Here is a 13,175-nt window from a genome sequence, read left to right on the forward strand (position 1 = left end):
GAACAAATTTCCAAGCACCCATATCTACAAGGGTTTTAGGAGCTCTGTGTCAGGACCAGGGGCAGAGACTAATATATTTCCTATTATTTCACAATATCACAGGTTGTTACACAACAGACCTCTTCTTTTTCCCCCCAAAGCATAGAAGTGCTAGTGTCAATTGCCAAGTTCCTCACCAATATGCCAGCGGTAAAGGGTAGCTGGCCATGACATAGCAATTGCATTTCCAAATAAATCCATGGCAGTTGTATATACAATTCAAGTTACACATACACTTTAGGAAAATTCTAGTATAATTTTTAAACTTGATAGCCGATTAGCACCTGTATGACCTTAGACGATTTTTTTTAACTACATTTCTCTTCTGTAATCTAAATCCCAAGGTGAATGTGAGGATTCAACAAGCTAGTGTATGAGGAAGAGAGTTCCTAGCGCAGGGCCAGTCAGTGTAGACACTCAAACAAAAATTACGATGTTAAATACAGCACATTCCCCTCCCCATTGTGATTTTATTACCCCGCATGTTTGTTGAATCCAGTTACAAATGAGAAGAGCCACAGATCTGGATCCCTATTTTATTCCTTTCTTTCAAAAAACTTTAGATACATTAGGGCCTTTGTTTTACAGAGTGAGGTGACTAAGAGGCTTCCAGTTTGCATCACCCACTCTGGAGTTTCAATTCAAAGCCAAAAATGGGGTTGTGAGACTGGCTGCCTGCACTTTTACTTTTCCAGTAGTGATGTGCCACTTTGTAAAGAACAGAACAAGGAGGAATTCCTGACGAAGGAGGAATATCATGGTACAGTATTTTAGCTTTTGAAGAAAGGACACACAGGAAAGATGAAAAATGGATGAGAATTTGGTTTTATACGCTTAGGCTTTGAATCTCTCTTGGTATTAGAAGATGTTGGGGATTGCCATATTGTAAACATAATTCACAGTGAGTATTCTTGCCCCCAGAGTGAATTCTCATCACAAATGAGTACCTTAAAAGGCTTCTTTTTAAAAAAATGTGATGACTTGGTGCCTGTAGCACAATGGTTATGGCACCAGCCACATGCACCGAGGCTGGCGGGTTTGAACCCATCCCCAGCCAGCTAAACAGCAATGAGAACTGCAACAAAAAAATAGCCGGGTGTTGTGACAGATGCCTGTAGTCCCAGCTACTTGGGAGGCTGAGGCAAGAGAATCGCCTAAGCCCAAGACTTTGAGGTTGCTGTGAGCTGTGAAGCCACTGCACTCTACTGAGGGTGACATAGTAAAACTCTGTCTCCAAAAAAAAAGTGCTGATGTCATGAAAGAATAACCCATCATATCTACATGTTGATTCAATTCTAAGCTTATTTTACTAAATGAGTCATTTACCATAATGATGGCGATTGCTAATAAGAGGATCACACAAGTTGATAAATTGTCACAGTTGTGATACAATTGTCAAATCCTAATAATCAGTGAAGAAATTTGTGGTTTTTTGGTTGTCGTTGTTTGTTTGTTTTTGCAGTTTTTTTGGCCGGGGCTGGGTTTGAACCCGCCACCTCCAGCATATGCTACTAGTGCCCATTCCTTTGAGCCGCAGGAGCCATCCCTTTTTTTTTTTCTTACTAGTAACTTGCTTTTAGCCCTTGAATTTGGAAACTGGTAGATCCCTGTCTTTGTGCTGCTGTAACAAAATACTTGAGACTAGGTTAACGACAACAACAACAACACAACAATAAGACAAAACAAAAAAGCCATGAGTTTATTTCTCATAGTTCTGGAAACTGAAAAGTCCAAGATCAAAGTTGAGTTGTCTGGTGAGGGCTGCCATCTGCTTCCAAGATGGCACCATGTTGCTGTATCCTCCAAGAGGAATACTGTGTCTTCACAGGGCAGCGGGCAGAAGGCAGAAGGGCAAGTAATTTGAATGCTGTTTGAAGCTTTAAAAGGGCCTGAATTTCATCACAAGGGAAGGAACCCTCATGACATAGTTACCTCGTATAGGCCTCCTCTTTTAATACCATTATATTGGCCATTAAAATCTAACACCTGAGTTTTGGAGGAGACACATTCAAATACTATCAGTATGGACATTTATTCATTCAGCAAACACTTGCCAAGTGCCTAACTCTATAGCAGATGCTGAGGTAGGAAGCTTCTAAAGTGGTTCTCAATGACCCCAGTTCCTTGGTATTTATGTCTTTGTGAATTTCGTCCCCTTAAATCGGGGATGGACTTCTAATGCAGGAATTGGCAAACTTTAGTAAAGGTCCAGATAATACATATTTTTGGTTTTGTGGGCCATGCTCCCACTCCCTTCCCTTCCCTTCCCTTCCCTTTGCCATGCTCAGTAGAGTGCCATGGTATCATAGCTCACAGCAACCTCTAACTCTTGGACTTAAGCAATCCTCTTGCCTCGGCCTTCCAAGTAGCTGGACTACTGGAGTCCACCACAGTACCCAGCTATTTTTATAGCTGGTGGTCTCATTCTTGCTCAGGTTGGTCTTAAACTGCACTTGCCTTGGCCTCCCAGAGTGCTAGGATTATAGGTGTGAGCCACTGCACCCAGCCTCATATGGTCTTTCTTGCCAATACTCAATTTTGTTCTTATACTAGAAAACCAACCATAGACAATACAAAAAATAAATGAGATTGTCTGTGTTCTAATAAAACTTTATTTATAAAATTAAGTGGTAGGCCGGATATAGTTTGCTGACCATGTTTTCAGACTCCCGTTCTGACTAACCAAAAAGTGATAGTATGGCTTGGTATAGTGGCTCACTGCTGAAATCCTAACATTTTGGGAGGTCAAGGTAGGAAGATTACTTGAAGCCAGGAATTTAAGACCAGCCTGAGCAACCTATGGAGACCCCGTGTCTATAAAAAATAGAAAACTTAGGCTGGTGTGGTGGCATGTGCCTAGAGGCTGAAGCAGGATGACTGCATGAGCGTGGGAGTTTGAAGTTGCACAAAGACTCCGACTTCCATCTTGCCTGCCCTCTCCGCCCTCTTGCTTGTGCACTGGGTGGAAGGGAGCTGCCATTCTGTGAACTAAGCCACAGAGAGGCCCACATGGCAGTGGAGCCTCTGACCAACAGCCAACAAGGAAACGAGGCCTTTGTTCCACCAGTCTGGGATGAGCTGTATCCTGCTAACAACCCCTTATGTGAGCTTGAAAGTCACTGCTTCCCCCATCCAGCTTTGGGATGATGAGAGCCCCAGCTGACACTTGGATTATGAGAGACCTTGAGCTGGGGGACCCAGATAGAATCTTAACTCACAGAAACTGTGAGATAATAAATGTTTGTTATTTTGAGCCACTGAGCTTTGGGACAATTTGTTACACAGAATTAGATAAACACTATGATAACCACATTAGATAATCAATACACACAATAGGCTCCATATAACAATGAACAAGGGAGACACTGCCTATATTTTCTCCTCTTGGAGACCACTGTGAACATTAGCATATTAACGCTTTTAAAATATTCTACAAACAACAACCCCAAGTTTAATTTTTGTTCAATCAATCATTTTCCAATCATATTTAATCATAGGTGCTGTTTTCTGGAAAAATACCTGTTAATGTCTTATGCAACTACTCTTTGGAGGAATTATAAAATGCTGGAATAAGAAAAACAAATCATTTCATTAAAGAAATGGTGAGAGCTAACCTGCCATTTCTCCCTGGGTTAAATGGTCAGAAATATTGACATTTTATGTAACGAAAATAATCTTGTGGACATGTATACATATAGGTATGTTCACAAACATAATATATTGTGCTGTGCTCACATATGTAAACCCACCAGCAGAGACATAACTCTTCTGTTATGATCAGCTCATTATATAACTCAGTAATCCCTTTACACAGAGGCTAATAACAACTTTGAGAACTTGCTAAGTAAAAATGCCATATGTTGGCTCTTGGAAGAATTTCACATAACTACAGCTGGGCATCTTATGAAACTAAGGATTTGTTTTGATTTAATGTTGATTCAGAAGGAGGTATTTAACTTCCCACATTGCCATGAGGATTTTTTATCTGAACAACACATTATTATGATGTAGTTTTGCCAAGTCATATCACTGCCGTGCTTTACACATGAGGAAACTGAGGCTCAGCTACCAAATTACTTGTAAAGCTTCCCTTTGGGGGAGTCAGAGCAGGGATCCAAATCTGGTGCTCACCATGGCATGCTGCTCTTCCGTAACCTTTCTAAAATTGTTCCTAATATAGGTTTGCACAATGCCAGTATCACAGCCAATGAGGTTTATCTGAGGCACAAGTATTGCTAATTGAAAACTTTCCCAATACCCCACCACGACAACTTGCCATATAGTTGGCACTGGCAACTTTTGACAGTCTCTATGGGGACTGAAAATTCAGTTTTTTTTTTTAAAAAAAGGACCCTTCTTTCTCAAAAGGATTTCTCAGTTTAAAAAAATTACATAAAAAAAAATTGTTTCTAATATGCTACGTGCCTTTCTAATCTACTCATTTTAAAATGTGGTTCTGACTCAGTGACGTGTAACAGGAGGAGAGGCTCTGCAAGCGTTTGTCTCTTGGAATTCCTCCGACTCTTTAGCAAAGTTTCTTCAGCTGCTCCAGGCCATTATGTACTCTCTTCTTGGAATTTATAGCAACAAAGGGCTACTTAGAAACTTAGATGCTTCTGATGCTTGAATCTCAGTTAGAGTATCACTGACAAGGGGTCATCTACTCTGGGCTTTGCTATCTCCAGTAATAAACATGATCTCCCGGGACAACTAGAGCAGCGAAGTCATTTTTTCCCCATTTATATTGAGTCAAAATCTTCCTCTGTGACATCGTCCATTGTTCTTTTTTTATTTTTTATTTTTTTTCATCCATTGTTCTTAATTTTGTCTTCTAGGGATTTACAAACCACATGTAATTTATTTTATATACTGTATATGAAAAGCTGTTAGATTGTGTGTGTGTGTGTAGTGTAAGAAAGGAGTCCAATTTCTTTTCTTTTCTTTTTTTTTTTTCCCAAGACAGAGTCTCACCTTTTTGCCCTAGTAGAGTGCCTAGGCATCAGCTCACAGCAACCTCCAAGTCCTGGTCTTATGTGATTCTCTTGCCTCAGCCTCCCAGGTAGCTGGGACTACAGGCACCCACCACAGTGCTCGGCTATTTTTTGTTGCAGTTTGGCCGGGGCTGGGTTCAAACCTGCCACCCTCGGTATATGGCGCCAGCACTCTACCCACTGAGCCACAGGCGCCGCCCTCTTTTCTATTTTTTTAAACAGATAATCTGTTATCTGTAAATGGGAAAATCCCTCTCTTGTGCCTTTGATTTATCATCTAACAAGTGCACATGTATACTTGAGTCTAGCTGGGGTATTTCTCTTTGGTTCCTGATTAGTTGTCTATCCCCAAACTGATAACCACATCATCTTATTACTCAGCTTTACAGTCAATCTCAGCGTCTAGAGACATGTGTCCCTTCCTTGTTCTTCCTGATTGTCTGGACTGTTTTTGGCCCTTTTTACACTTCCATGAATATTTTAAAATCAGCTTTGAAGCTTTTACACACACACACACACACACACCCCTCACAATATCTGCTGAGAGTGTTTTTTAACTGAGATTGGATTGAATCTGTAGATCAAGATTAGTCTCTCACTCTGAGTCCTCTAATCCACAAATAAGACATAGCTCTCTTTATTTAGGTCTTTAAAAAATACTTTTTAACAAAGTTTTCTAATTTTCTTCAGGAAGCTTATACTTTTTATGGGTACTTAATGGTGTTTGATATTATCATAAATGATATAATTTTACAAACCACTTGATTGAAATAGAGGCTATAGAAAAATATGCAAATCATGAGTGGAGAGGGAAGGACGGGCTTCCACATCTAGGTCTGAACCAGTGCCCAGAATCGCATCTCAGGTCCATCCAGATCACTGTTCTCTCTTTCCTTCCCAAAGGTAAGCTCTATCCTGACTTCTAACACCACAGTATAGAACTTTATGCAAAAGAAACCATGTGAGATGGATTTTGTTTCTAGCTTCTTTTGTTTAACATGGTGTGTGTGATTCATCCATAGTGTTGTGTGGCAGCAGGTTATTCCTTGCCTAGTAGTTCATTCCATGGACATACGGCGGTACTTTTATCTGCTCGACCAATCTGTTTATTGATGGATGTGTGGGTTGTTTCCAGTTTAGAGCTGTGCAATGCAGCTGTAATATTCTTGTTGATATATTTTAGTCCACAAACTGGGCAGTTGTTCTACTTAATATGATACCAACTTGTGTTATCCTTTCCAGAGAAAGCCCCCAAACTCAGGAAAATGTAAAGCTGGAAGGAACAATTGATTCATGTCTTCAACTAGTAATGGAAAAACTGAGAAGGCCTTTGAGCAAAAAATACTGCTTAAAACTCTGCCTAGTGACAGGGACCAAGTCAAAAGGATGGTTGTCACACCGTTGTTAGGATCTAACAAGGTGGTGCCCAGCAAATACTTTTCGTTGAAAAAAAAAATCTCAGGGAAGGGAGACTTGTTGGGCTCTTCCTAAGGAAGCCTGATAGGCTCAAAATACCTGCAAGTAACTGTATATGGAGAAAAGAACTGTTTCTAAAGAACTGGAGCACTTAACACAGCTTAGAATCAAATAAATAATTTTAGATAGATTATGAGAAATTGGCATTGTCAAGGGAATCACTGGCATGCTCTAAGAGAGAACATGAAGATTATAATTGGGCCTTTGCCCTCTATAGCAGGATTACAGAATTGCTATTCAGCCTTTCATATTTCATCCTTTTCCTTTAAAAATGGCAATATTTATTGCAGTCCTCCTTTCCCTGTTATATCATTGCACATATTGTATGTAGGGGTAAGAACCAGAGAACTTCTCTTCTTAGTTCAAAGGTCTCTGGAACAAGAGACCTTGATCTCCAGATCAGCGGTTCTCAACCTGTGGGTCGCAACCCACAAGAACTGTATTTAGGGGTTGCAGCATTAGGAAGGTTGAGAACCACTGCTCTAGATGGTGTTGTGATTATTCATATCTCCTGGACTCTGAGTTGAAAGTGGAACTTTTGGGTTGTCTCTCTTAAATAGTGGGTGAGTGTGGCTCAGCGCCTGTAGCTCAGTGAGTAGGTGCTGGTCACACACACCGAAGGTGGTGGGTTCAAGCCTGGCCCGGACCTGCTTAACACCAATGACAACTGCAACCAAAAAATAGCTGGGCATTGTTCCCCTAAATTCCCATGTAGAAGTTCTAACCCCCTATGCAACTGTATCTGCAAATAGGCCTGATAAGGAGGTAATAAAGATTAAATGAACCAGATACTTGGGAGATGAGGCAAGAGAATAATTGCTTAAGCCCAAGAGTTGGAAGTTGCTGTGAGCTGTGACCCCACAGCATTCTACCGAGATGACACAGTAAGACTATCTAAAAAAAAAGTGGATGAGTGTATTGTGCATGTAGAAAAGGAAGGAAACGGACCCACAGGGTGATCTGGGATAGACTGTATGACTGTTTGTGCTTTTGTATATAATCCTCTCCCCTTGAGTGTGGGCTGGACCTAGTGACTAGCTTTCAAACCACAGAATATAGCAACAGTGATGGGATGTTGCTTCTGAGGTTAGGTTACAACTGTGGCTTCCCTCACGTGCCCTCTTTTACTTTCTCATGTGCTCACTGTGACAGCAGCCAGCTGCCACCTGAGCTCCTTATGGAGAAGCCTCATGGGGTAAGAAGGGAAGGGAGGCCTCCAGCCAATGGCTAGAGGGAGCCAAGTTCTGCCTGTAACATGAATGGGCTTCAGAGCCTTCGAATGAGACTCAGTCCTGGCCAACACCTGCAAGCCTTATAAAGAGACCTTGACAAAGAGAGATACTGGTTGTGGACTGAAATGTATTTTCCCCTAAATTCACATGTAGAAGCTCTAACCCCCCATGCAACTGTATCTGCAAATAGGCCTGATGAGGAGATAATAAAGATTGAATGAAGTCATGGGGTCTTCATCCCTTAATCTAATTGGACGGGTGTCCTTATAAGAAGAGGCACCAGCGAGCTCCCTTCCTGCCTTCACACTGGAGAAAGGCTGTGTGTGGACACCACGAGAAGTGGCCGTCTACCAGCCAGGAGGAGAGGCCTCCTGAGAAACCAATGCTGACAACACCTTCAGCTTGGACTTCAAGCCTCCAGAATTGTGAAAAAATGAGTTTCTGTTGTTCAAGATGCCCAGTCCATGGTAATTCGTTATGGCAGCCCTTGCAGACTAATATGGTACTTAGATTCTTGATTTTCAGAAACTTGAGATACTGAGTGTTGTTTTGAGTTGTTAAATTTTGGAGTAATTTGTTACACAGCAATAGATAACTAATACACTAGCCTAATTATTTTCTCTATAGCCTTTTTACTTTCTGTCCTCAAAAGATGGGCAGATAGAATGTTCTCTTTCAGGGCTTCAAATTCTTGCTTTCTGGGAAAAGAAAAACTCAATCTTCCTGACTAATAAAGAATCAGGCCAATTTCTAAGTCATGAATAGCATTTCCTGAAACATTTTTATTTACCTCCAACTTTCTCTGAGAAGTAATAAAGAACTTTTATTTAGATTCAGATTTGAATGTAAGTAGATAAGGACAGAATAATTACAATGATTTAGTGTTCATGGGTGTATACACATTTACTAACTTTTGTAATTCTATATTATATATATGAATTACTGTAACTATATAATTCTTGTAAGGACAACTTCAATTGGATGTTTCTAGGTTATCTTAATTATATGTCTATTGAAATAAACTTATAGTTGCTACAAGTGGAAGAAAATAATTTGCTGGGATGTCAGCCAGGGATTCTTTTCGGAAAGCCCTGGAAGTGGAGAGCTACCACACAAGGTTCAGTGCCTGGACACCTTTTAGCAACGCCTCATTAAATAGACAGGTGAGTTGCATATTCCAGAATAAAACTAGTTTAATTTGCAATGTTAATTTTATTGTGATATATTGGGTCTCATGTTGCCATAGTTTTAAAGAAAACCCCTCCAAAGAATTTAGTTTTTGAGTCAGTTTAAACAAAAACAAACCCAGCTTTGTCTGTCCCAGAGACAGTGTCTCCTCAGCCCAGTCCCCAGCTCCATGTCTGCCTCCCTTTTCCTCTGTACATCCAGGGACAAAATAGAGCAGTGGTTCTCAACCTGTGGGTTGCGATCCCTTTGGGGATTGAACAACCCTTTCACAGGGGTCGCCTAAGACCATCCTGCATATCAGATATCTACATTATGATTCATAACAGCAGCAAAATTAAATCCAGGGCTGTGGTTAGTTATGAAGTAGCAATGAAAATAATTTTATGGTTGGGGGGGTCACTACAACATGAGGAACTGTATTAAAGGGTCATGGCATTAGGAAGGTTGAGAACCACTGAAATAGAGGCCTTGGAGACATATATGGGTTGCTGTAGTGGAGGAAAAATGAAAGGAAGGTGCTTTTAATGGTAGAGGTGATATGGGAGTGTTCATACCTGTTTCTCTGTCTGTTTCTGTAATTTTCTTTTCCCTCCTGTGCCAACCATGTGCTTCCACATGGCCTGGAGATGCCCACTCCTATGTTAAGGTAATGCAGGAAGCCATCATTGAATGGCTTAGGGCATCTCTGGCAATGGAGAAGGCAAGCTGGGTTCTCAGCGCCTCGTGGACTCAACCTTGTTCATAGGGAAGGAAACTAGACAGGCTGGGGCTCAAGCCAGGTTTATAATAAGACAGTGAGTTTGTCTATGTCTATGTGAGCAAAGTTGGACTGAACCCCAGGTTTGGGGACTCTGCTCCTTGATATATGTCCTCCCTGGACACCCTACTGACAGTGGCTATTTACTTATTAACTTCCAGCATGGTGAGTGCTAAGAAGATCCAGGGCTGTGGGTTAGTGAACTCATTCCTACTTCAAAAGCTCCTGTTCTCACAATTAAAGGAGTGTTTCCTGCATGTATTTTCAAGACGAAATGTCTGGACTCTGTTTCCCTAGGCCTCCTTAGCCTAGGTGGAAACAAGAGCCAGGAAAAAACCTCTTTGTTTTTCAGAAGCCCTCGGTAATTATATCCCCGCCAGTATTTTCCACCAGCCCACCCAACAAGCCTGGGCTTGTTGGTATCCCTGGGTAAAAACAGTTTAACCTGAAAGAAGAGGCCCCTGCTACACATGTGAAAATGCTTTGCAAAGTGTAGTACTCTACGCAAATATTTGTCGTGAAGCTGCCGGTAGATTGTCCAAAGATTGTTTAGCAACTAAGAACGTGCTGAACTGTAAACTGTCGTGTGATATGTCATTTCCCCCACTTCCAGCTTTTTCAGGAAAGAGTTGCTCTTATAAGTCATTGGTTTGACCTCTGGACTAACAAGCAACGTCAAGAATTCTTATTCGCAATTTTTTTACGATGCAGTAAATCACAATTAAGGTAAATGTAGCCTAATGATGTAATTACATATCATTGGTTCTTAAAGAAAACAAAATATATAATAGTAAAATATGTTTATATAACCTTAAAAGGTTTACTTTTTTCCTAGGAAATAAAGCAATTGATGTTTTAAGATTTATAAGCAGGCTCTGCTTCTCCTTGAGACTGAAATGAAGCCATTCGTGGAGGGTTTTAATACTTCATACACTGCCAGACTGTTTCCTTTTGGTAAAAACTTGTCAAGGCCTCAGCCAATACATTTTTAACATCCTCTTGGGATATTAAATTCTCCTGGGAACTATAAGGTAGACAATATGTTCCGAATGGATATCTGGGACATTGGTAGGCACTCTGTAAATAATCGTTAAATACATGGATGATCTGGAAACTACGTGACCAGTGACAATGGCAACAACAGTTAGGAGTATGGGCAAGACTCGTGCTGTAGTGATCTAGGACTACTAAGGGGTTCTTGTTCTTATTCTTCCCCTTCCCTCACTTTATGTCTGTAATTTACTTTCAAATACTCAGCATTGACAATGCGACCTTTGTTAGTTGGAATTACACCTAGGGGTAGCTAGTATTCTGATCAGGAATTAATGGATTAATGACTCTAGGGATGTTAGAAAGCTGTAGGTTGGGAAGGTCACAAAACCCCAGTTTATCCAATACTTCTAGTTATTATCAGAACATCCAGTGGGCTTACTAACGAGCCAAATGGATATTAGTAACCTGGGCTGGTTGAAGTTCAAGGTATGCGTAATGTGTGGACTGAACAAAACATTCTCCAGCCATGCCTGGACCTGGTAGCAGGTGCCTGGAAGAATGGTTCCCCAGGGGTCATCCCCAAATAAGTGGTCTTGGGTCAGTCTAGGGGATTTCTAGTATCCTGAGGCCACCGAGGAGGGTAATAACAGAATGCTAGTACATTGTCCTTTCCCAGTGGGAGAAAACCCAGAGCACAGAGAGTTGGGACTTCACCAAGCTTACAGAGCAGACTGTATGAAGTGCTTTGGGCTTATTTATCAGTGTCTGTTCAGGGAAATTCTATAATAGGCATTCACTAGAACCTGGGGGAGAGGTATCTTACCTTTGGAGTTCTTAGAAAGCTACCAAAGAGGATACAAGAATTGTGCATGACCAAATTGGCTTGTTTTCACTCATAATACCTGCCTCCCACTGACTGTCAAAGCAGATTGACTGTCCCTGATGGAGTCACTGGCAGGAGGCAGGCACCTTCCTGGCCCTGTTGAAAGAGGTTACACAGGCCACAGAAAAATAAATGCTTCAGTCAACGTTTAAAAATACACAGGAGGAGAATTTTATAATAGTCATTGGCTACATTGCCTTTTATTCCAGCTTTGCAGCTTTCAAGATAAAAATAACAGACCAACCCTCGTATTTATAACTGCTTTGTGCTTCATAGTCTAGGCTCATGTACCAGAAACCGGGCAATTTTCGTTGTGACCACTGGAGGTCATTAGAGATCTTGTGGTTTATTTTGAGGCAGCTTAACATCAGGCCTGACATTTTGTTCTTGGAAATTGCATCCTTTGTCTCATACTGAATTCTTTCTGTGGGACAAAAATATGGCACTAACCTAGTCAGTGAAATTGCTTTTTGTTGATAGCTGTGTTTCTGCAGAGAGCAGTCTGTATTTCATAGTTCAGGAAAGTTAATGCAATCGATGTTCCTTTAACCATCTTTATCAAGATATAATTCATGAACAATAAAAGTCACCCATTTCAGGGTACAATTCAGTGGTTTTAGTATATTCACAGAGGTGTGTGAACATCACAACAATCTGAATTTAGAACATTTTCATCACCCTGCAAGTAACTTCCCTACCCATTAGCAGTAACTCCCCATCTGCACACCCCCACATCTGAGAAAACACACATCTATTTTCCGCCTCTCTATATTTTCCTATTCTGAACTCTTCATGTAAATGGAATCATACAGCATGTGCTCTTTTGTGTCTGGCTTGTTTCACATATTATAATGTTCCCAAGGTTCATCCATTTTGTGGCCTGTATCAATATTTTTTCCTTTTTATTGCCAAATAATATTCCATTGTATGGATATGCCATATTTTATTTATCCATTCATCAGTTGGTGGCCATATGGGCTATTTCCCCATTTTGGCTATTGTAAATAACGCTGCCAATGAATATCTCTACACACATTTTTGTATGTGGATGTTTTGATTTCTCTTAGGTACATACAGGTATTCAGGAGTGGATTGTCCATGGTAACAGTTAAACAACTTTTAATTATCATGAAGTTCTTTTTTCTTTTTTTTTAGTCTCACTATGTGGCCCTTGGTAGAGTGCTGTGCTGTCACAACTGACAGCAATCTCAAATTCTTGGGGTTAAGCAATTCTCTTGCCTCAGCCTCCCAAGTAGCTAGGACTACAGGAGCCCACCACAATGCCCGACTATTTTTTTGTTGTAGTTGTCATTGTTGTTTGGCAGACCCGGGCTGGATTCCAACCCGCCAGCCCTGGTGTATGTGACTGGTGCCCTAGTTGCTGAGCTACAGGCTCTGAGCCTATGAATTTCTTTTGAACCATATTTATTTCTGTCATCTCTTTCCCCATAACTATGATTAAGCTTATTAATAAATGAGAGAAATTAGCAGTATTTGAATGCCTGAAATCTTTATAGATAAGCTAGACTGTATTTGTGCAATACCTTTCTCAAGGCAGAGAGGCCATTGTTTTAGTTATTATGCTTTATAATTACCAAACAATTTTGTTTTAATTC

At 40.7% G+C, this 13,175-nt stretch overlaps 1 protein-coding gene and 1 non-coding gene across 2 annotated transcripts in view; both read left to right on the forward strand.

The window, feature by feature from the left end:
• Positions 1–4,217: 4,217 nt before the first annotated feature.
• On the forward strand, positions 4,218–4,357 carry LOC128586853 (U4 spliceosomal RNA). Its single transcript, XR_008380316.1, has one exon. It is a non-coding gene; the product is annotated as a U4 spliceosomal RNA (small nuclear RNA).
• A 4,442-nt stretch (positions 4,358–8,799) lies between these two features.
• ECT2L (epithelial cell transforming 2 like) overlaps positions 8,800–13,175 on the forward strand; it is an 80,729-nt gene continuing 76,353 nt past the window's right edge. The window contains exons 1-2 of the mRNA XM_053590613.1: positions 8,800–8,901; positions 10,297–10,409. Coding sequence (XP_053446588.1) covers positions 8,800–8,901; positions 10,297–10,409 — 215 coding nt within the window. The remainder of the gene's footprint in view (positions 8,902–10,296; positions 10,410–13,175) is intronic.

Source organism: Nycticebus coucang, chromosome 5 (genome assembly GCF_027406575.1).
Source record: "Nycticebus coucang isolate mNycCou1 chromosome 5, mNycCou1.pri, whole genome shotgun sequence".
In the NCBI taxonomy this organism is placed as follows: Eukaryota; Metazoa; Chordata; class Mammalia; order Primates; family Lorisidae; genus Nycticebus; species Nycticebus coucang.